Source organism: Pituophis catenifer, unplaced genomic scaffold (assembly GCF_029215685.1).
Source record: "Pituophis catenifer annectens isolate HBS135680 unplaced genomic scaffold, rPitCat1.0.hap2 SCAF_3, whole genome shotgun sequence".
NCBI lineage: Eukaryota > Metazoa > Chordata > Lepidosauria > Squamata > Colubridae > Pituophis > Pituophis catenifer.
In genome coordinates this window covers 97,904,055-97,924,522 of record NW_027256883.1, presented here as the reverse complement: position 1 = coordinate 97,924,522, position 20,468 = coordinate 97,904,055, and the positions used below count along the sequence as shown (strand labels likewise).

Sequence of the window (20,468 nt, the reverse complement as noted above, 5' to 3'; positions counted from 1 at the left end):
TCCTTCAACTGGATGATAAATTCCATCACCCATGTTAGGGTAACATCGCATCCTTATTCCAACAGTATTTTCAGAATCTTCAATTACCATCTGCCCCCATCAGTAACGAATATCTTCATATTGGAAGAAAGAAACAAAAAGAGCCCCCAACAACCACCCGAGTGACTTTATAATTATATTCCGTATAATGTTTATGGAGGTGTCTTTTATCCAGATTATTAATTCCAACCATCGTAATAGGGTAACAACCAGATCTTCTGCGTGCCCCAATCCAGTAAATCTCTTGCCATATAACTCAACATACACTTAATATATTTATCCAAAAATCCGAAAATCAAACAAGATGTTTCCAACCATTCAATTTAGGGCCTTTTTCACATCCCAAAATAATTCAGCACTGCAGAGATCTGCCCTATCCTCAGGATAAAATAAACCAATACTTTGCCAATTATCTTTTCATATATTCAGTCCTCTCATAAGTAACTGGCATTACTGTTGTTTAGTTTAAAAATTTTTATGTTTGTGAGACCTACTTCTTCTTTTCTTGATTTTTTGTGGGTTGGATCTCCATCCTAAATTCCTTTCTGTGGATTGTATATCAACTATTTGGTTTTGCTGGTGTATATCTTGATCCTGTTGAGTTTGCTTTTGTGGCTGAGATCCTTCTGGTTCTGTAAATTGTATACCAACTAATTGGCTTCCATGCTGGTTTGTGGTTTGACAAATCATTGCAATAGGATCCGGAACCGCCTCTCTTATATTAAATAATCCAGCTGAGACCTCTGAAGAAGAATCCAAAAGCTGCTCATCTGTGGAGACCTCATTAACTTGTTGTTTCTTCATTGTCTCCATCTCCTTCTGCTTTTCTTGAATTTCTGTCTCTTGTTGATTTTGCTTTTTAAGTACCTTATGATAAAATTCTTCCGCTTTTTCAACAGTATTTATCTGATATCTTATTCCTTGATATCTCAGTATTATACCCACTGGGACATCCCACCTGAATAGAATATTTTGTCTTCTTAACTCAGTCACCAATAGACCAAATTTCTTTCTATCTCTTACCATCTTAGGCGGTAATTCCTTAAATATCCAGATTTTTCTCCCATTCAGTTGTAAAGTAGAATTAAAAGATTTTTGCACAATATCATTCCTTATCTCTTTGTCTGTAAAGTAAATCACCACATCTCTAGGCAGTTGCCTTTGTTTTGCAATCCAGGAATTCACTCTATAAGCCTTATTAATTTTACTGAATACCTCCTCAGGATGAACCTTTAAGATCCCAGCCAAAACTTGAGCAGATGTTTTTCTTAAATCATCACTATTATTCTCCTGTAAGCCTCTAATTCTGATCGCAAATTCTGTAATTCTGTATTGCAGCATTACAACCTCTCTTTCAATTCCTTGCTTTATATCTTCTGCATTATAAGTCTCGTGACCATCTTCCTTTTTAGACTTTAGTTCTGAGCTATTATCTCGAATATTTATTAAGTCCTTTTCAATTCTTAATATTTTATTGTCCAAATCATCAATTTTCTCCATTTTGGACTCTAACAATTTAATATTTGTATCCAGCTTTATAACAATTTCTGAAAAACCATTAGTCAGTCTTACAATCTTTTGTTGCAAATTGTCATACTTTTGTTGTATCATTTCTTTAATTTCCTGCCTTAAATTTTCAAATTTCTGGTTCACAGTCTCATAACATTTTGCCATTTCCTCCTGAATAAGTTCTTTTAAATTAAAACCATTCTGCAAAGTCTGTAGGCTCAGCGCTTGCTCAAACAGTTGTGGGTGGGGGAGCGCCCCCCCCTTTCTTGTCTATCAGATTTCATTAGTAACGCCATCCTTCCAGCAGGCTGTTCTTTTTTACCCCCCAAACAAGATCAAGTACAAATCTCCAAGAAGAGAGGAACTTAAAATAACTCTTTTTCTTTCAAATTGTAGCCAACAGTATATATTCCGCTACTTTGTATCTGTTATGAAAGGACTCTTAGTTTCAACTTTCTTCTACTTCTCAAGCCTCAGCGGCCATTTTAAAGCTTTTTTTTTTTTCCTCTTTCACTTTAAAATGCTTGTAAATTCATTAAGGATACTTGCGATTTAGGGTCCAAAATCCAAGTCTCATCTTTTTTAATAAGTCCATCTGTTAGTTTTGTTAATTGATCCGGTTCCAGCGCCTGGCTCTGCAAAAAAAAGCAGATTGCACTCGATGCCCGGAGCGGCGGCAAGGGACAATAGGGAGCTCCAACCTGCCCGTCCCCAAGAGTTAAAAAAGACTCTGGGGACTTCGCAGAGGGCTCTACCCATCCCCGCCCGCTCAGACTCACATTTCCATCAGGAAATGGAGTTTTTTGAGCCGCCTTTCAGATGTAAAGGCGGCTCTTTTACAGGCAACGGGGCGGTGGTCACGGAGGACCGTCTGGCGGCGCCGGAAGCCATTTCGAGTAATATTTTTAATAAATGAGAAAGATTGGGGTTGCCTGGACACCATAGTGGAAAATATTAAATTGAAAATGAATACAGCAATAGAGAGAAATGAAAGAGGAGTAGAGAGTAGAGAGATGGAAGAGAAGGGGAGAAGAGAGAGGGATGGAAGAGAGGGGAAATCAGAGTAAGAGAGAGGGCTAGATAGGGAGGAAGAAAGGAGGAGAAGGAGAAAGGAAGAGGAAGTAGAGAGGAGCAGGAGAGGAGGGAAAAGGAAAATAAGAAGGAAAGAAGAGAGGGAGATGGCAGGATTGAGAAGAAAGATTGCTGTACAACAAAAAAGATGAAATGGAAGAAAGGCAACCCCGAACATATATAAATATACTAAGATAAAGAATGAATACATTAAAATATTTTATCTATTAAGAGATTTTTGCAGTGGATAATTTGAAATATTTTCATCAGTTTCTCCTTGTTTCACAAACCCAGTTATAAATAACGTTTTTACTTCAGTCTTCATTAATAAGTATTTTGCTCACAATATTACCATACTTACACTTCTTCATTAAACAGTATTATACTATAAAACATGCAATTGCAGCAATGGTGGGTTCTAACCGGCTTTACTACTGGTTCTCTTTGTGCACGCGCTTCCTGCGCAATCGCCTCTTTGTGCACGCACTGTTGACTCTTGTGCAATGTGAGAGTTTTCCTTTGTCTTTAAATATTACTTCCAATCACCTTCATTGGATAAATCTTAATCCTAATCTTCTGAGAAATAGTTTCTCCATCTTCTTTCTCCTTGTCTTGCATGACTTTATATCCTTTTTATCTTGTGATCCCTCCATTGCTTTTTTTTCTAAGCTAAAGATCCTGCTTGACTTTAGGGTCTACCTGTTTTGCACAGCATTCTCCTACTTCACACAGTGAAATTATCAGTACAGGATGTGATGAAGAGTTTTGTTTTTGAGCCAGCTTGCCGCAGAGCCTGCTGTTGATTAAGGGGGAAACTGTCCCAAGATCACCCAGCTGCCTTCTGTGCTGAAGGAGGATTAGAATCCAAGTCTCTCTGCACCCATTCTAGCCTTTACCATTATGCCACACTGGCTCCTTAAATCAAGATTACTTATGAACACATTTAAAAACACTGTGTTCAAGACAGATCTGTTGAGAAAATTGCTGATTCTTATGTATGGCTTTTTGTTTTTAACCAGTTAGCATTCATAAAAGGACAGATCTTCTCCCACAATTGCTAAATTCATTCAAGAGCCTTTCCTGATGAACAACATGGTTTTTGAAAATTCAGTTTTACAATGTTAATGGGACCACCTCCAAACAAATTCTCACCTGACCAATTCTCATTGAACACAGACATCCAATCACCCAACTTTTTTGAATTCATCATTGGGATTCATTTGGGAGTTAGTCACTAAATTATTAATTAAGTTTTGTTGATCACTCTAGAACAGGGCTGTTAAACTCCCAGCCTCCGGGCCAGATGCGTCAGGCGCTGGACATGCCCACACCCATTTTAGCGATAGGGGCGAAAAGTCCCAATACGTCACATGACAACGATGACAATGTGACAGCGTAAGTTTGACACTCCTGCCCTAGAAGTTAGATCTCTCTGTGCTCACATAACTGATTAATTGAAAGACTGTGCTTAAACTCTGGCTTTTCCAGAACTTCTTCTCATCTTTCTTATCTTCTCAACTTTCCTACTACCTTCTCCTATTGATACCTATGATTATCACTTATTGTTGTATCTTATGATTAATTATTGCAATTATGATCAATGATATATGACCTATCACTTTGTTGTTTGTATGAACATTGAGAGCTTATGCACCAGAGACAAATTCCTTGGGTCCAATCACACTTGGCCAATAAAGAATTCTATTTATCTATTCTATCTTTTCCAGAACAGCATATTGCATATACAGGTGCTTTTACATGGAGTCTATTCTGGGGCTGATGCAGATAAAACAGTTGCTATTTGGAGGCTGCTTTATTTTATTCTAAGAGCAATCATCTACACAGGTCAAGGTGTATCCCCAAAATTGACCCTGAACGTTCTCTTCTGGAGTCCTGCAAGTGAGTGGAGTTGTCCACATGTAGTCATATCAATAACTGGGTATACAATAATTTAAAATGCAATCACAGATGGGTAATCTGATTGCCACCCCCTGTGCTTCCTTGGCAGTGTGAACTGTGCTTGCAGGCATGTCTGAGCATTTTAAAAGATTAATCATGGATGTCTTGATATAAAAACAGCTGTATGTTTTGGATGATCTTTGGGTAGGGCTGGGATGATTGGAGATAAGGATAAACAACATGTCTAGTTTGTGTATTGTATCATTTAAAGTGGCTTTCAACTGCTTTTCAGCTTCTGTGGTATAATCATGAGTAGTAATTTTTAGCTTCAGCTTGTTAGGGGAAGAAACTATAGACATTGATTCAGCTGAAATGATAAACTAACCACAAAATGAATTTCCACAGCTCTAAAATAAAAAAAAGATAAACTGAATAACATTTTGATTTACTTTTCTTTTTAATATTATCCCAATGGTTCGAAATTAAACTTCTATTTTAGAATCAGCATATCTTTTCTTTTTAGATAACCTGTGGAATGACCAAAACATGGAAGGAGAGCTCGACCTTCCTTCGGGATGGAGGAAAATCCATGACTCTTCTGGTACCTATTACTGGCATGTGCCCACAGGAACCACTCAGTGGCAACACCCTTCTCGTACTTCTGGTCTTGGTCATGCTGGGGAAGCTGCATTTCCAGAAACGGTACTCTTTGACACACTATCAGTTCTATTACTATTTACTAGTTCTATTATTATCAGTCCTATTACTATAAACTGGCATATGACACACATGTCACAAATGATGTGCCATGTCATTTTTGATGACATGCCTGGGGCTGCATGAGAAGGTGGTGTACTGCATGAGAAGGTGGTGTACAGAGGTGGTGGCCTCTGGAGCCTCCAAAAAGTGTGCAAGAATGGGGAGTGCTTTCCCGCTCTTTTTGGAGGCTGCAGGATAATCACCATCACTATTATAAACCATATCATTAATACCCTCTGGGTTCACAGCAGCATGTGATTTTCTTGAGTTGGGACTAGTTGTATTGGATAATCTCAAGTATTGTGGCTTGTAAATTATGAATTACTTAATGTTATATGTAAACCCAACCATTTTGACATCGAATAAACTGAAAAAACAAACCATAGGTTAGGGCTGCTTGTATATCCATTCTTGCTGTTCGCCAACTGGGGACTCATTCCACCATAATTTTGCCCCTTTGTTCATGTGTGTCAATAAATGCAAGCAGAAATCTTTTACAGTGGATAGAAATGTGAAATATTATGAAAAATAGCATGTTAATTCAGTTCTTCCAATTCTCCCAATGGGTCTGTATGATCTCCTTTTTTTCCTATTGAGAAAGAAAGAGATTTCTGATTTTCAAAGCCAAAATCATCTATCATTTCAAGGGCATAACCTGTGTGGAGCAACTCAATCACCGTTCAAAACAATGTTCAAAAGAAATAGCATTAGTATTTTAATTTAATTTGATTATATTTGTTTGACCCATTACATTTTCTGGAGTGGAGTGGAGTGGAGTGGAGTGGAAGAGAAGAGGAGAGGAGAGGAGAGGAGAGGAGAGGAGAGGAGAGGAGAAAAGAAGAGAAGAGAAGAGAAGAGAAGAGAAGAGAAGAGAAGAGAAGAGAAGAGAAGAAAAGAGAAGACAGAGTAGAGTAGAGTAGAATAGAATAGAATAGAATAGAATAGAATAGAATAGAATAGAATAGAATAGAATAGAATAGAATAATAACTCGACAAGAAAAGAAAAGAAAAGAAAAGAAAAGAAAAGAAAATAATAAAAAAGAAATACTTTATTTGGCCAACTATGATTAGACACACAAGGAATTTGTCTCCGGTGCAGAAGCTCTCAGTGTACATGTAAAGCAACAGAATAATAATCACAATCATCATCATAATACCAGTAAGAGGGATAGAGCAGTTCCCATTACAGGTAGTCCTTGACTCAATGACTGGTTGCTTCGTGACTGTTCAAAGTGGTGAGAAAAGTAAACTCCTGCATTTAGGCAGGAAAAAGCAAATCCACAAGTATGGAATAGTCGGATCTGGCTGAATAGTACCGTGTTTCCTCGAAAATAAGACCCAGTCTTATTTTCTTTTTGAGCCCAAAATAAGCACTAGGTCTTATTTTCAGGGTATGTCTTATGCGCCTCATATCTGCTTACTTTAGGACTGCCGCAGCCAGGCCTCCCATGCCTCAATACCTGTTGTGCCACTGCTCAACTTCTTCTGTAGCCACTCGCAACCAGGCACTGCATGGCTCGTCACACTGGTGCCCACTATGTGGCTCATTGTGCCTGTGCCACCGCTCGTGGCAGGAGGATGGCACATTGAACTGGTCCACAAGCAGAACTGGTGCAACGAGCCTTGTGGTGTTCTGCTGTGAGCAGTGGCACCAGCGCAATGCGCCATGTGGCGTCAAGCCGTGAGCTGCTGCAAATGGCTGCAGAAGTTGGGCAGCAGCAGGACAGGGAGGCCTGGCTGCAGCAGTCCTAAGGTAAGCAGGTGTGAGGTGCATGGGGCAGCTCCAACCCCACCCCTTCCTAGCTTGATTTTTATGCCTGCACCTTGCCTCACCTCATACAACCAGATGATGGGCGGGGCTTAACTAGGGCTTATTTTGGGGAGTAGGGCTTATATTAGGCGCAGGCGTGAAAATTGGGCTAGGGCTTGTTTTTTTAGGTAGGTTGTATTTTCGGGGAAACATGGTAATAATTGTGAGTGGATGACTTCCGGTTGGTGACTCGTGGTGTTATGGCGTGGTGAGAGTGATCGCTCTCTCCCACTGCCACTTAACGCAACGTTTTGGGGACCGTTTGAGGCGTGGAAGCCTGGAGGGCTTCGCGGATAATAGTGGGGCTTCGGTGAGTCGAGTGGCGGAGCGCAAACCCACCCGGCGTGACCGATTTCCACTGTCAAGCTAACGGGGCGCGTCTGCCTCTTAATGGCAGACCTGAAGCCATGATAGCCAACAAGAGGGGAAGCAAAGATTCCGGGAAAGAGAGGCGAGTACACCAGCAACCACTTTCTCCAGAGCGCGCTTGAGATCGGGAGATCGGATAAAGCCTCGCTGGCCGGGTCGGAGTGGAAGGGCTCAAAAGAGGAGAAAAGCGGCGACTGAAAGAAAGGAGGAGGATTAACAGCTAAAAAGATTGCAGACAGGCTGGCAAGAAAGAAGGAGGAAAGATCGGCAAGCGGACCAGCGGCACTACCTTTTTGGATTTAATTTGCTGCATAGACCGAGCTCTAAGGACGTGGGGAAGAGATTCTGCTGACTGGAGAGGAGAACGACCGGAAATTTAGGACCAGAAGTGCAACCATACTTGATACCAACGAGAGGAATAACGAAGAGCCAGAGAGGAAGGAAGGAGCACCAGGAAGAGAACAACGGAATAATTAAACTTATTTTTTACAAGGTGTTGGAGATCCTGAAGAAGCGAGAAGTAGAAGGGTGATATTAAATCAATGTACTTTCTTGCATAGACTCTAATAAGTGTGGTACTTGAAGGGACTAAGAAGACCTGAATTTAAATCTGTATTAATACATATTGTTATTACTTTAAAAATAGTCTAAGACTATAATATATACATATTTATTCTTCTTTTTTTTTCTTCTCTTTCTACACATTTAAAGTATTCAAAATATTTATATAAGTATTTAAATTATTCAAAGTATTTATATATTCAAAGTATTAAAAGCAGTAATACAACATAGCTAATTAATATATCTAAATACCTGTATAGACATATTAGAACCTATTATCTTCTATTTATTTACCTATTTATATACCTATCTATATACCTATTTATATATATATTTATTTAACTATTTACTTATTTATATATCTATCATTTATTTATCAGCTACTCTTTCTGTCTTGTTTTTCTATTTTTCATTGCTGTGAGCATAGAGTGGCTATTGATTGACTATTGATTGATTATTGTGTTTAATATTATTAAGGATTAACTTTATAAAATAGTGATTTAATTTATAACATCAATTAATTAAGGGTCTACTGATTGGACATTGAGTATTAATTTATTGATAATATATATTGGTATTTTCTTTCTAAGAATTGAGAATCTAATTAATTGATAATTAGGAATTGAGTTAAATTAGAAACACAGCTTTCAAATAATGATTAGTCAACAAAGCTAAGTAGTGGGCAGCATAGTGGAGAAAAGGTCGATTATACCATTTCTACTTGTCTTGTAAATTGGGAATATCTTATAAAAAAAAATTCTTTTCTTTAGTACTGTTAAACTAAGCAAGGGAAGTCAATTAGTGGATGACGGTTTGGAGGAACATAGAAAGGATAGTCAAAGAACAGGCGAAAGTGCTTAGGGAGATGACAAGTTTTGCATCCACTGTGGCAAAAACAGGAAAGAAAGTAACCTCCAGCGTCTCAAGTCCCACAATTATAATGTCATCCCCTGCAACCCAAAAATCGATGGAAGGGCTACCAAAAATTGAGAAAACATCAGTGATCCCAACAATGCAAGCGATGCAGGCATCATTAGCAATGATTCAAGAGACAATGCTCTTAATGCAAGAGAAAATGTCTAATAATCATCAGGAAATGAAAACAGACATACAAGGCATTGACCAGAAAATGGGTGACATACAACAAGCCATTCTAAAGAACGAACAGAGAATACAAAAAATAGAATCTAAGGTGGAACAACAAGAGAAAGATTTAGAGACAGTAGATCAAAAATTAATGGCCCAGAATAGGGATCTGGAGGAATCGATTACGCAGTTGGAAATGGACAAGGCCTCTTTCTATCTGCGTTTCCAAAACGTTACAGAAGACAAGGACGAAAATTTAGGACAAGTAATGGCGGAATTAATAGCGGAGGTGCTCCAACAGGATCCAAATGACATAATAAAAGAATTGGACGAGGTGTACAGAGTACAGACGAATTACGCTAGACGGAACAAACTACCCAGAGAGGTACATATAAGGTTCGCACGAAAGAAAGTTAAGGATATCTTTTATAAAATGGTAAAAGAAGAACCGATTAATTATAAGGAAAAGGAGGTGATTGTTCTGAAGCAAGTGCCGAGGAGGGTGAGAGAACAACGAAGAGACTACAGATTCCTGGCCACACAGCTGAATAAAAGGAATATACTTTTTAGATGGACCTTGCCGGAGGGTATGCTGATTACCTGGCAAGGGAGGAGAATTAAAATAAATAGTCTGGTGGAGGCTCAAGAATTCCTTGACCAACTGAGAGGGTCAGAAGACGAACAAAGTAGCAAAGAGGAACTGGAAGCTGCTACTACAGAAGAAGAACTCACCCAAAGAAGATCCCAAGAAGAGGTCCCGACGGGGAAAGAGAGCACGGAGGAGAAAGAAAAGGAAGAGAAAGAAAGTAGCGAAGCAGGGAAGAAACAAAGACCTCAAAGAGCAGTTCGAGCTAATACAAACCTCAAATTTAAGTAAATCAATACAAGGCAACAAGGATGGACGATTGGAAAATCCTATCGATTAATGTAAATGGACTTAACGATCATAAAAAAAGAAAAACCTTCTTTAATAAATTAGTTATACAAAATGCAGACATAGTCTGTCTTCAGGAGGTACACATTAAACAAGAACACAGAAAATATTTGGAACATAAAAAATTGGGGAATCTTTATACCTCTTTAGCCATGAAGAAAAAGAGAGGGGTGGCACTATATATTAGAAAAGAGATGAAGACAGAATTGAAATATGCAGATCCCAAAGGTAGATTACTAATTGTTGAAATTGAGAGAGGCAATTCGGCAATATTAATAGCAGCGATCTATGCCCCAAACAAAAATTTGAAAGAGTTTTATAACAAAACAAGAGAAATAATAAGGGGATTGGATAACAACAATATCTGCATCATTGGGGATTTCAACGGAGTGGCAGATGCGTACAAAGATCACAAAAGACCCAGAGGTCAAAAGAAAATAAGGAAAAATTTACCAAAAACTTTCTTCGACTTAGTGGATGAATTAAACCTTGTAGGTATCTGGCGAACACTACACCCCAATAAGAGACAATACACCTTTTATTCTAACCCCAATAAATCATGGTCTAGAATAGACATGATGTGGGTAAGCAGGAACTTGGGCATGGACATTGCGTCAGCGGAAATCTTACCCAATACCTGGGCAGACCACAATCCACTGGAAATCAGATGGGAGGCAAATTAGGAATAACACAAGGACGATTCTGGATGTGATAGAATATTATGAGGAACACCCGGAAAAAGAGGTGGCATTAGTCTTTTTAGACGCACAGAAGGCTTTCGACAATTTGAACTGGGAGTTTATAAAGCAACAACTGAACATAATGGGATTTGGACAAAATTTTACAAATACAATAAATACGATTTATGAGAAGCAAAAGGCCAATATTTTAGTAAACGGTGAGTTTACCAAAACATTTCAGATCAGCAAAGGAGTAAGACAGGGATGCCCAATGTCACCACTTTTGTACATATTGGCATTAGAAGTGTTATTGAAGAAGATTAGAGAGAGTGATCAAATCAAAGGGCTTAAAATCAGGAAGGAAACATATAAAGTTCAAGCGTTTGCGGACGACGTTGTCCTAATTATGGAAGAACCGGTGGAAACAGGCATACAAATATTGGAAACACTCGATAAATATGGGGAAGTAGCAGGACTCAAATTAAATAAATCTAAAACCAAAATGCTCACCAAAAATATGACGAAAAACCAGAAAGAAGCCCTGGAGGAATCTATGGGAATCCAAATTGTGAAAAAAGTTAAATATTTGGGAGTATGGATCTCAACAAAGTACCTGGCCCTCAAAGAGGACAATTATGTCCCCTTGGTAAAAAGTATAAAACAAGATTTAGAGAAGTGGGGGAAGTTACAAATTTCCTTCCTTGGGAGGATAGCGACAATTAAAATGAGCATTTTACCCAAATTGTTGTACCTGTTCCAAACAGCGCCAATTAAATTTGATAAAAAATTTTTTAGTGAACTTAATACTACTATTAGGAAGTTTATTTGGGGAGGAAAAAACCAAGAATAGCAATTAGGAGCTTACAAGATAAAAAAAATAGAGGAGGGCTTGGATTACCAATATGGGAAACATATCACAAAGCAGCAATTCTTGTTTGGTTAAAAGAATGGGCGACGTTAGCGAATAAAAGAATTCTAACGCTAGAAGGGCATGATCTCCAGATGGGTTGGCATGCCTATTTATGGGAAACCGGGAAAAAAAACAAAACACATTTCAACAAACATAAATTGAGGGACATATTGAAGTCAACGTGGGAAGAAATAAGATGAAAACACTACACTAAAATTCCCAGCTGGCTTTCAACCATGGAGGCGATAATTTACCCAAATGTCCTGGACCATGGTAAAACTGTAAAATATAAAGAAATCCTAGATGAGGCAGGGAACCTCAAAACATTAGAACAATTAAAAGAACAGGGCACTTTTGTTGAATGGTGGACATACGCACAGATAAAATCAAGATACAAAAAAGATAAAGAACAATACGGTATAGAAATGGGAAGCAAAGATTTTGATAAAATTTGGATGGGTACAGATAATAAATTATTAGCTAAAATATATAACTATTTAGTAGAATATGACCTGATGGAAGAAGTGGTTAAAGGCCCAATGCTAGCATGGGCCAAAAACATTGGGAAAAACATAAATCTGGAAGAATGGGATCAAATATGGAACAATAATATAAAACTTACCAAGGCAACTACTTACAAGGAGAACCAGTATAAGATGATTTATAGGTGGCACCTAGCACCAGCTAGGATTGCCAAGATTTACCCTAACTCAAACCCAAAGTGTTGGAAGTGTGGACACCAGCAAGGTACCTTTTACCACTGCTGGTGGACCTGCTCTCAAGCAAAAAAATATTGGAAGATGATTTGCAATTGGCTTTCAGAAATAATAGGTGAAACCTTTGAATTAGACCCTAAAACACTTCTCCTGGGAATCCTTAAGACGGAAATGGCAAAAAAGAAGAAATACTTGGCAGTGCATATAATAACAGCAGCAAGAATCGCTTTTGCTCAACAATGGAAAGAGAAAAATATACCAACTAAGGGACAAGTAATCGGCAAAATAATGGAATGTGCCGAGATGAATAAATTAACATTAGAAATTAATGACAGAGAAGACTCGGATTATTACAGCGTATGGGATAAGTGGTACAGGTGGTTAGAGAAGAGGAAATTGAAATAAAAAGGAAAGAGACCAGAGCAAGTACAAGAAATAGAAAAATGAAATAGTAAGAGAAGATGTACTGTGGATGGTAGGAAATATAATAAGGCAAGGAAAGGTTACATGGGTAAGCAAAAGACATAACTTATGTATTTACTAATTTATCGTTAAAGATTATCATATATACATGCACTAAAAATGATATGTGAACACATTTTTTTTGTTTGTTTTTTACCATGTAACTGATTTGCAAAGATTACCTACTTATGTATAATATGTACAATTTGTATTTATTTCTTTTTCCATATTATGTAACCGGATGGATAAAATTGTATTATTATAATTTCTTACAATAAAACATTTTTTAAAAAATAAAAAAAATAATTGTGAGTGGATATCCTAGTGGACTATCACAAGTATCAACCAGCAGTGTACTGCAGCTGCCAAAAAAGTCAATGCTGTCCTAGGCTGCATCAACCGAAGGATATTATCAAGATTACAGAAAGTGATAGTACCACTTTATACTGTACTTCTGAGGCCACACTTGGAATATTGCATCCAATTCTAGTCACCATAATAGAAAAAAGATGCTGAAGCTCTAGAAAGAGTGTAGAGAAGACAAACAAAGATGATAAAGGATTTGGAGGATAAATTGTGTGATGAATGGCTAAGGGAATTAAGTATGTATAGCCTTACAAAGAAAAGACTTAGGAGTGACATGATAGCTGTCTTTCAGTACTAGAAGGGCTGTCACTAAAAAAGGGCATTGATTTGTTCTCCATAGTACCTGAGAGCAGGAGAAGCAGCAATGGGTGGAAGCCCATCAGAGAGAGATCCAACGGGGGAATTTTCTGAAATGAGAACGATTAATCAATGTAACTGTTCTGACCTAGCCTTAGCAGAAACAAGAAACAGACTCCTTGTCCCAAAACCCCCTCTTTATTTATCTCCTGTGAATTAATGTCATTCACACGCCAAGAAGTCCAGGCAATAGTCCTTCAAAGTGTTAACTGCAGTAACAGACCTTATCAGTTCCTTGCGATAATTGCCAGGCCTTGAGCTCCCAGCCCTAAAGCTGCAAATTAAGTTCTGGCAAGCAGTCTCTGAGGCACGAAACACAATGAGCCAAATCTTCAGAAATCCAAACTGTTGTCTCCTATGACCACCACTCCCCTTTCCTTCTATTTATTCCCCAGCCAGGGAGGGGCCAGTCAGCATTCATGTGTGCCTTGCTTCCTGAGTCCTCAGTCCTCGGACTCCTTGTCCTCAGTTGTTTTCCTCTCCTAATAGCTCTGTGCATACGCACACCTGGAACAGGCCCCAGTTGTTCTTCCTCCCCATTTATCTTAGCCTCCAAAGGCAGCTGCCTCTCCAGTGGCTGGGAAATGTCAGACAGCCCTAGCTCTATCTCTGTGTCCAATGCAGAGCATCCATCAGAGCCTTCCCCAGACTCCAGAACTGACCCAAGTTCCTCCCCAAGCTCCTCATTGTCCGAGTCTGCCGCCAGCTCCGCTGGCAACTGACGGGCCACAACATTAACATTATGGATTTCACTTAATGACCATGGTGGCTCACATAACAACTGCTGCAAATAAAGATCTTAAAATTGGGGTAGTTATACAACCGATCTATTTTACAACTACTTATGATCATAATGGGCCGGCTCCATTACAGCCATGACTCTATGGATATTCTTCTGTTTGTAAGCCAAGCACTTTCCAATACCTATTGGTACAAATGAAGTTTCATTACAGAGTGAAACTGTAATCTTATGCACAATTGCCTGGTAGTAGGTTTTATTGAATTCAGTTAGGTTATACTGTATGTTGCTGCAGTTTTCTTGGCAAGGTTTTTCAGAGGTGGTTTGCCATTGCCTGCTTCTTAGGAGTGAGAGAAAATGACTAGACTAAGCTGACCCAGCTGTTTTGTGCCTAAAGTGGGTCTAGCACTCATGGTCTCCCAGTTTCTAGCCTGGAGCCTTAACCATTATACCAAACTGGCTCGCCCCTCTACCTTATTTATAGGATAAAAGTAAGAACAGTCCATAGAAAATAATGGAGATATCCTGGATGTTAGCCTCCCTGTAATAGACAAAGAACTTGGGGGGAAAAAAGGAACTTTGTTGTTTTACATGTTCACAGTGGTGATAATGCTTTAGGTGCAAAAATGGAAATATATATTAATTCCCACAATGGAAGATTGGTTGGAGAAACTGATGGAACTAGTGGAGATGACCAAATTACAGTAACTGTTTTAATCAAAGAAAAGAATACATCTTTGTTTCTACCAGGAAACTGCTTCTGGATTTTGTACTTGAAATAGAAAAAAAAAATGAAATGTTGACTTTGGAATTTACTGATTAGACGGGATTTTTTTGTTATAGAAATGGCTAGTATATACTAAGTATGCAAATTAAAAGTTGAGGCTGTAACGTTATTATGTTCATTCTACTCCACTGAAAAGTGTTGGAAGTTAATGCTTTTTTTTTCTTTTTTTCCACTTCATCCTACACTTCTCTCCCCTTTTCCCCCTTTTCCACTATTTTCATGTTCATTTGTATTTTACACTGATAAATTTAATAAAATTATATATAAATTATATATAAAACATAAAGATTATATATAAAATACACCTGAAGCAATAAAAGAGGAAGTAAATGTCATGGATAAATGCCTTATTCTCAAATGAAAGAGACATATGCTCATAGAGTACTAAGGGTTAATTTATTCTTCCTTCCCTAATGTATTCCTCTGTAACCACTCCTACCTCCTAATCCCACCTCAATGATATAAAAGGGGATGCACACTCCTCCTACTTGCTTCTATCTACAATCACTCAATGAATATAGAATGCCTCCTGTAAATAAACATTGCTTTGTTTGAATAATATAATTCTGAATCCTTTATTGAGTCCGATCCTCGAATTACAGCAACAATCTGGTAGCAGAGGATGGTTGGCTGACTCAATAAGAAAAAGACATGCCAAAGAAAGAAAACTTCAGAAACAAAAGAGAAAGACCCAACACCAGGGCACATAACAAAGAAATGGAAACAGATCAAGAAATGATCGATGAATCTACAACTATAATGGCAAGAGAATCTGAAGACTTCACTACAGACAACGAAGAGGTAATCGATGAACAAGAAGCGAGCGAGACAGAAAACAGCACACTCAGATCAGAAATATTAAGACTGCTAAAAAGCCAAAAAGACGACAAAAATCTCATCGCGAACCTCCAAGACATCATAAAAGATAGCGGAGCAGCGAGAGAAAATCACACCAACGCACCAGAATCTAAAGATCACAAAATGGTAAGCGAATTACCTATAGATGAGAGTGTAACTAAAGGAAGGACTAACGGTCCCGCGCAAAATTTTGAATGGCAGCCATCTTGGTTTCACCAGACCAGCAAAATGGCCGAATCAGAACCAGTCAGAAAGCAGAGTTCAAAATGGCTGGCGCGAAAAGCTTTACACAGCGTGAAAAATAAAAAAGAAAAATTCTATTCTTCAGAAGAATCTGATACAGACACCGAAGAAGCACCAACCGAACTACAAATTGAAACAGCTATGAAAACGCTTTTTGCAACTTTTGGTCCAAATTTAAAAATATCAAAGAAATCGACGAAAACACCAAAGACAGCTGATCAAACAGCGAAGAAAAGACAAGCAGCACAATCCAAAAGCAAAGATGCAGAAGCAAGCAAGCAAACGTCTCAGCATCTATCCACTTCAACCCGAACGACAAGAACACCAACGCCCGAACCCAGAGAGCCTTGCAAGTACTCGCCCACACCACAAACGCTTCCGGGAGCCAGAGGCCTCAACCAAGATGACTTCGATGGAAAGAAGCAAGCCCCGATCATCACCTGGACACCCAAAGTCGAACCGGAGAGCGAATCATCGGAGGAGGAGCACTATGAGGGAGCTACGGCGACGAGGACCTCTTCCGACAGCTTCAGGAACGAAATGAATAACGTGCATGCGCAAATACGCCCAGAAGAATACAAAGACAATAAAGAACAGAGAGAACCATTCAGACTAATCGCGAGTATACCTACACCATTCTGCAACTATCAACATGTACAAGATCATGGACAGCCTCCAGTTGTAACTAATGCAACAAATAACATTGGAAACTTGCCTAATGATTTTCCAAAATTGAGAATAGATGGTATTAATTTGCAGGAATGGAGTCAACAACTCCAGGTTGTTTTCTTAAAAGAGAATTTATTATTTTTTATAACTAACCCTCCTAAAAAACCATGGACCCTAAAATTGGACTGCCTACACCACAGAGCATTTTATTTACTAATATCTAGTATATCACCTGCTATCTATCATAGTATTAAGCACAATCTAACTGTCTCAGAAATAATTCATTGTATGTTTAAACTGTTTCATAGTGAAAGTGTGGCAACCACAACTAGAATGTCTAAAAACTTTTTCTCAGCCAGGATAAAACCTGGAACTACCATAAGTGAACATTTATTATCACTAAACAAAATTAGAGCAGAACTTCATTTAAGGGGAGAAATGATATCTGATCAGACAATGAAAAGTGTTATCATTAATTCATTAGACCCATCATGGGACAATTACATATCACATTTGGATACAATCAATTTAGGATATCTATCTATAGAGAGTTTGTCAAATAGATTAATAGCTGAAGATAATTTGAGAAGAAACTGCTGCAGTACATACAAAGAACACAGACAAACCAAAAGGGTGGTATTCCAAGACAGGTATCAAGAATCAATTGAGTGTTATAATTGTGGTTCCAAGGAACATTATAGAAGGGACTGTCCAAAACCTCCTAGGTAAAGACAAAGACATGACACTAGAAACAGATACCACGACAAGCAATCATCTATTGACAGATACAGACACAGAAACTCACCAAACTTTAGAGAACATAGAGGGGGCAGAGATAACTCAAGAGATAGGAAATCATTATATGGGTTAGACAAGTACACTATAACCAAAAACCAAGAATCAAAGAATAATGCCTGGCTCATTGATTCCGGGGCAACAAATCACACAACACATGATAAGAAAATATTATCTTCCTTCGTAGAAGATAAATTTGTAATTAAAGTGGCTAATCAAGAAGAAGTCCAAGTCATTGGAGGAGGAAATGTAGAATTACCCGGTCTAGGGAAAATAGAGGGGGTCCTATTAATACCCAAAATACCTCACAACATTCTTAGTGCAATAAAGCTAAGCAGGGACTCTAACATAAATATAATATTCTCAAAGGGAAAAGTAACTCTAGAGAAAAACAAAATAAATATAGGTAATATAATTACCAAAGGAGATTTACCATATTTAATCACAGAGGAAAGATGGCTACACAACATTGATTCAAACACAGAAAATGACAATAGCATAGAGAATGAAAATGACAATGATAGTGACAATGAGGAACACGAACCAGAACATAATGATGAAACCTTATCTATCAGTAATACACATACTAACAAAAGACCAATAATTGGAAAACCAATCCATGATGAATGTGCACATATATTACACAAAAAATTAGGACATGCCAGTTTTCCTGTAATACAAAAAATGATTGAACATGCGGAAGGTGTTAAAATAAAAGATTGTAAAAATTACTTGGAATGCTCAGTATGTAAGTCCTCAAAGCTCAGAATCAAGCCCAGACCCAAAAAGGCAACAAGAACATCAAATCATATTTTTAACCTGGTTCATATGGATCTAGTTGGCCCATTAACTCCATCAATTGCATACAAAAAACGATATTTTCTTACTATTGTAGACGACTATAGTCGTTATGGCTTTGTCTACACCTTAAAACACAAAGATGAAACATTTCAAAAGTTTAAAGAATTTTATAAACGTGTAGAAACACAACACAACATAAAAATAAAACAGATTATGACAGACAGAGGATCTGAATTCATGTCAAAGGATTTCTCCCAATGGCTAAAGGCCAAAGGGATGCTACATTTCACCTCTAGTCCTTTCTCTGCTTTTCAAAATGGAGTAGTAGAACGAAGAAACTCGACACTACAAACCATGATTAGATGTACATTAGAAGATGCTGGTTTAGGCAAACATTTCTGGTCAGAAGCACTATTATATTCCAATTATACCCTTAATAGACTTTGGTCTAGTGTCATAAATAAAACACCATACGAATTGATGTATAATAAAAAACCCAAGATAGCCCACATGCATGTATTTGGAGTTACTACAGATGTACATATACCGAAACAATTGAGATGTAAGGGAGATAATGTGTCTAGGAGGCTCAGATTCATGGGCTATGAAACAGGCACAAAAGGATATAGATTTATTGACAATAATAACAAATTCATAATTTCTAGGACAGCTGTATTTCACGAACAGGCCAATTGGTCTAAGATACATCTTAATGAGATACTTCCAACAGCAAGACCAGATACTAAGACACAAAATAAAACAGAAAGAGAATGACAAAACTACAGTACACAAATGGGCAACACCAAAACATGGATGGGAAATTGTCCCAAAATCAAAACAGACTCATTAACACAAAAGGAAGCAAGATATTTACATGATAACGACAGCAGACCACAAAGAACAATTAGATGTAACAGGAATCAAGTACCAAAAAGATATAAGGATTACATAATGCATATAAATAATGATACATCAACACCTAATACATATGAAGATGTATTGAAACTTCCCACAGAAGAAAGAAAGAAATGGGAATTAGCCATGGCCAAAGAAATGGACAGTTTACGAGAACTCAAAGTGTTCACTCCAACACCAGCTCCAAAAGATAAAACAATTATAGGCACTAGGTGGATATTTAAAATTAAGAATTTAGAAGGGGGTAACACTTTATATAAAGTAAGGCTGGTTGCACAGGGGTTTGCCCAAAGATATCCTGAAAATTATACCGACACATATTCTCCCACTGTAAGAACTGAAAGTGTTAAGACAGCTTTAGTAATAGCCTCAGCCCTTAATCTTGAAGTCTTTCAATACGATATACAAACCGCATACCTACATGCAAAACTCGATAAGGAAATATATGTAAGAGCTCCTCATAGTCAGAACACAAATAGAAACGAAACATGGTTACTAAACAAAAGTTTATATGGATTAAAGCAATCCGGTAAACATTGGTATGAATGTTTGGTCAACGTACTCAAAACTATGAATTTCAATGCCACAACTGCAGACAATTGTTTCTTTGTTAGAAGAGATGGTGATTCATTAGAATTTGTGTTAATTTACGTGGATGACATTTTGTATATTGGTAAACATAAAGATAAGAGAGATACATTTGTAACAAAATTAGGAGAACATTTCTCATTGAAATCATTGGGGAAAGTGAATAAATATCTTGGAGTACAGATTAGTAAAACTAAAAAAGGATTTAGATTGTCTCAGAAGGATAAAATTATTGAACTCTTGAACAGATGCAATATGAATGATGCAAAGCCTTGTGATACCCCAATGCAAGCTGATTTTCTAAAGAATATGAATGAATCATCTCCTGAGTTTAATGATAATACACTTTACAGATCAGTTATTGGTTCCCTTTTATATATTGCTAATTGGACCAGGCCCGATATTGCTCTACCCCTTAATTTGTTGTCCAGATATGTCAGTAAGCCTTTGATTTATCATTGGGAAGCTATTAAAAGAGTGTTAAGGATGACTTCCGGTTGGCGAGCTGCAGCGACATGGTGCTGAGTGAGTGATCGCCACTCCTC

At 37.8% G+C, this 20,468-nt stretch overlaps 1 protein-coding gene across 1 annotated transcript in view; it reads left to right on the top strand.

Annotated features, from left to right (window-relative positions):
- APBB3 (amyloid beta precursor protein binding family B member 3) overlaps window positions 1-20,468 on the top strand; it is a 103,427-nt gene that overhangs the window by 6,056 nt on the left and 76,903 nt on the right. The window contains 2 exon segments of the mRNA XM_070940830.1: window positions 4,347-4,518; window positions 5,042-5,220. Of these exon segments, the coding sequence (XP_070796931.1) occupies window positions 4,347-4,518; window positions 5,042-5,220 (351 nt within the window).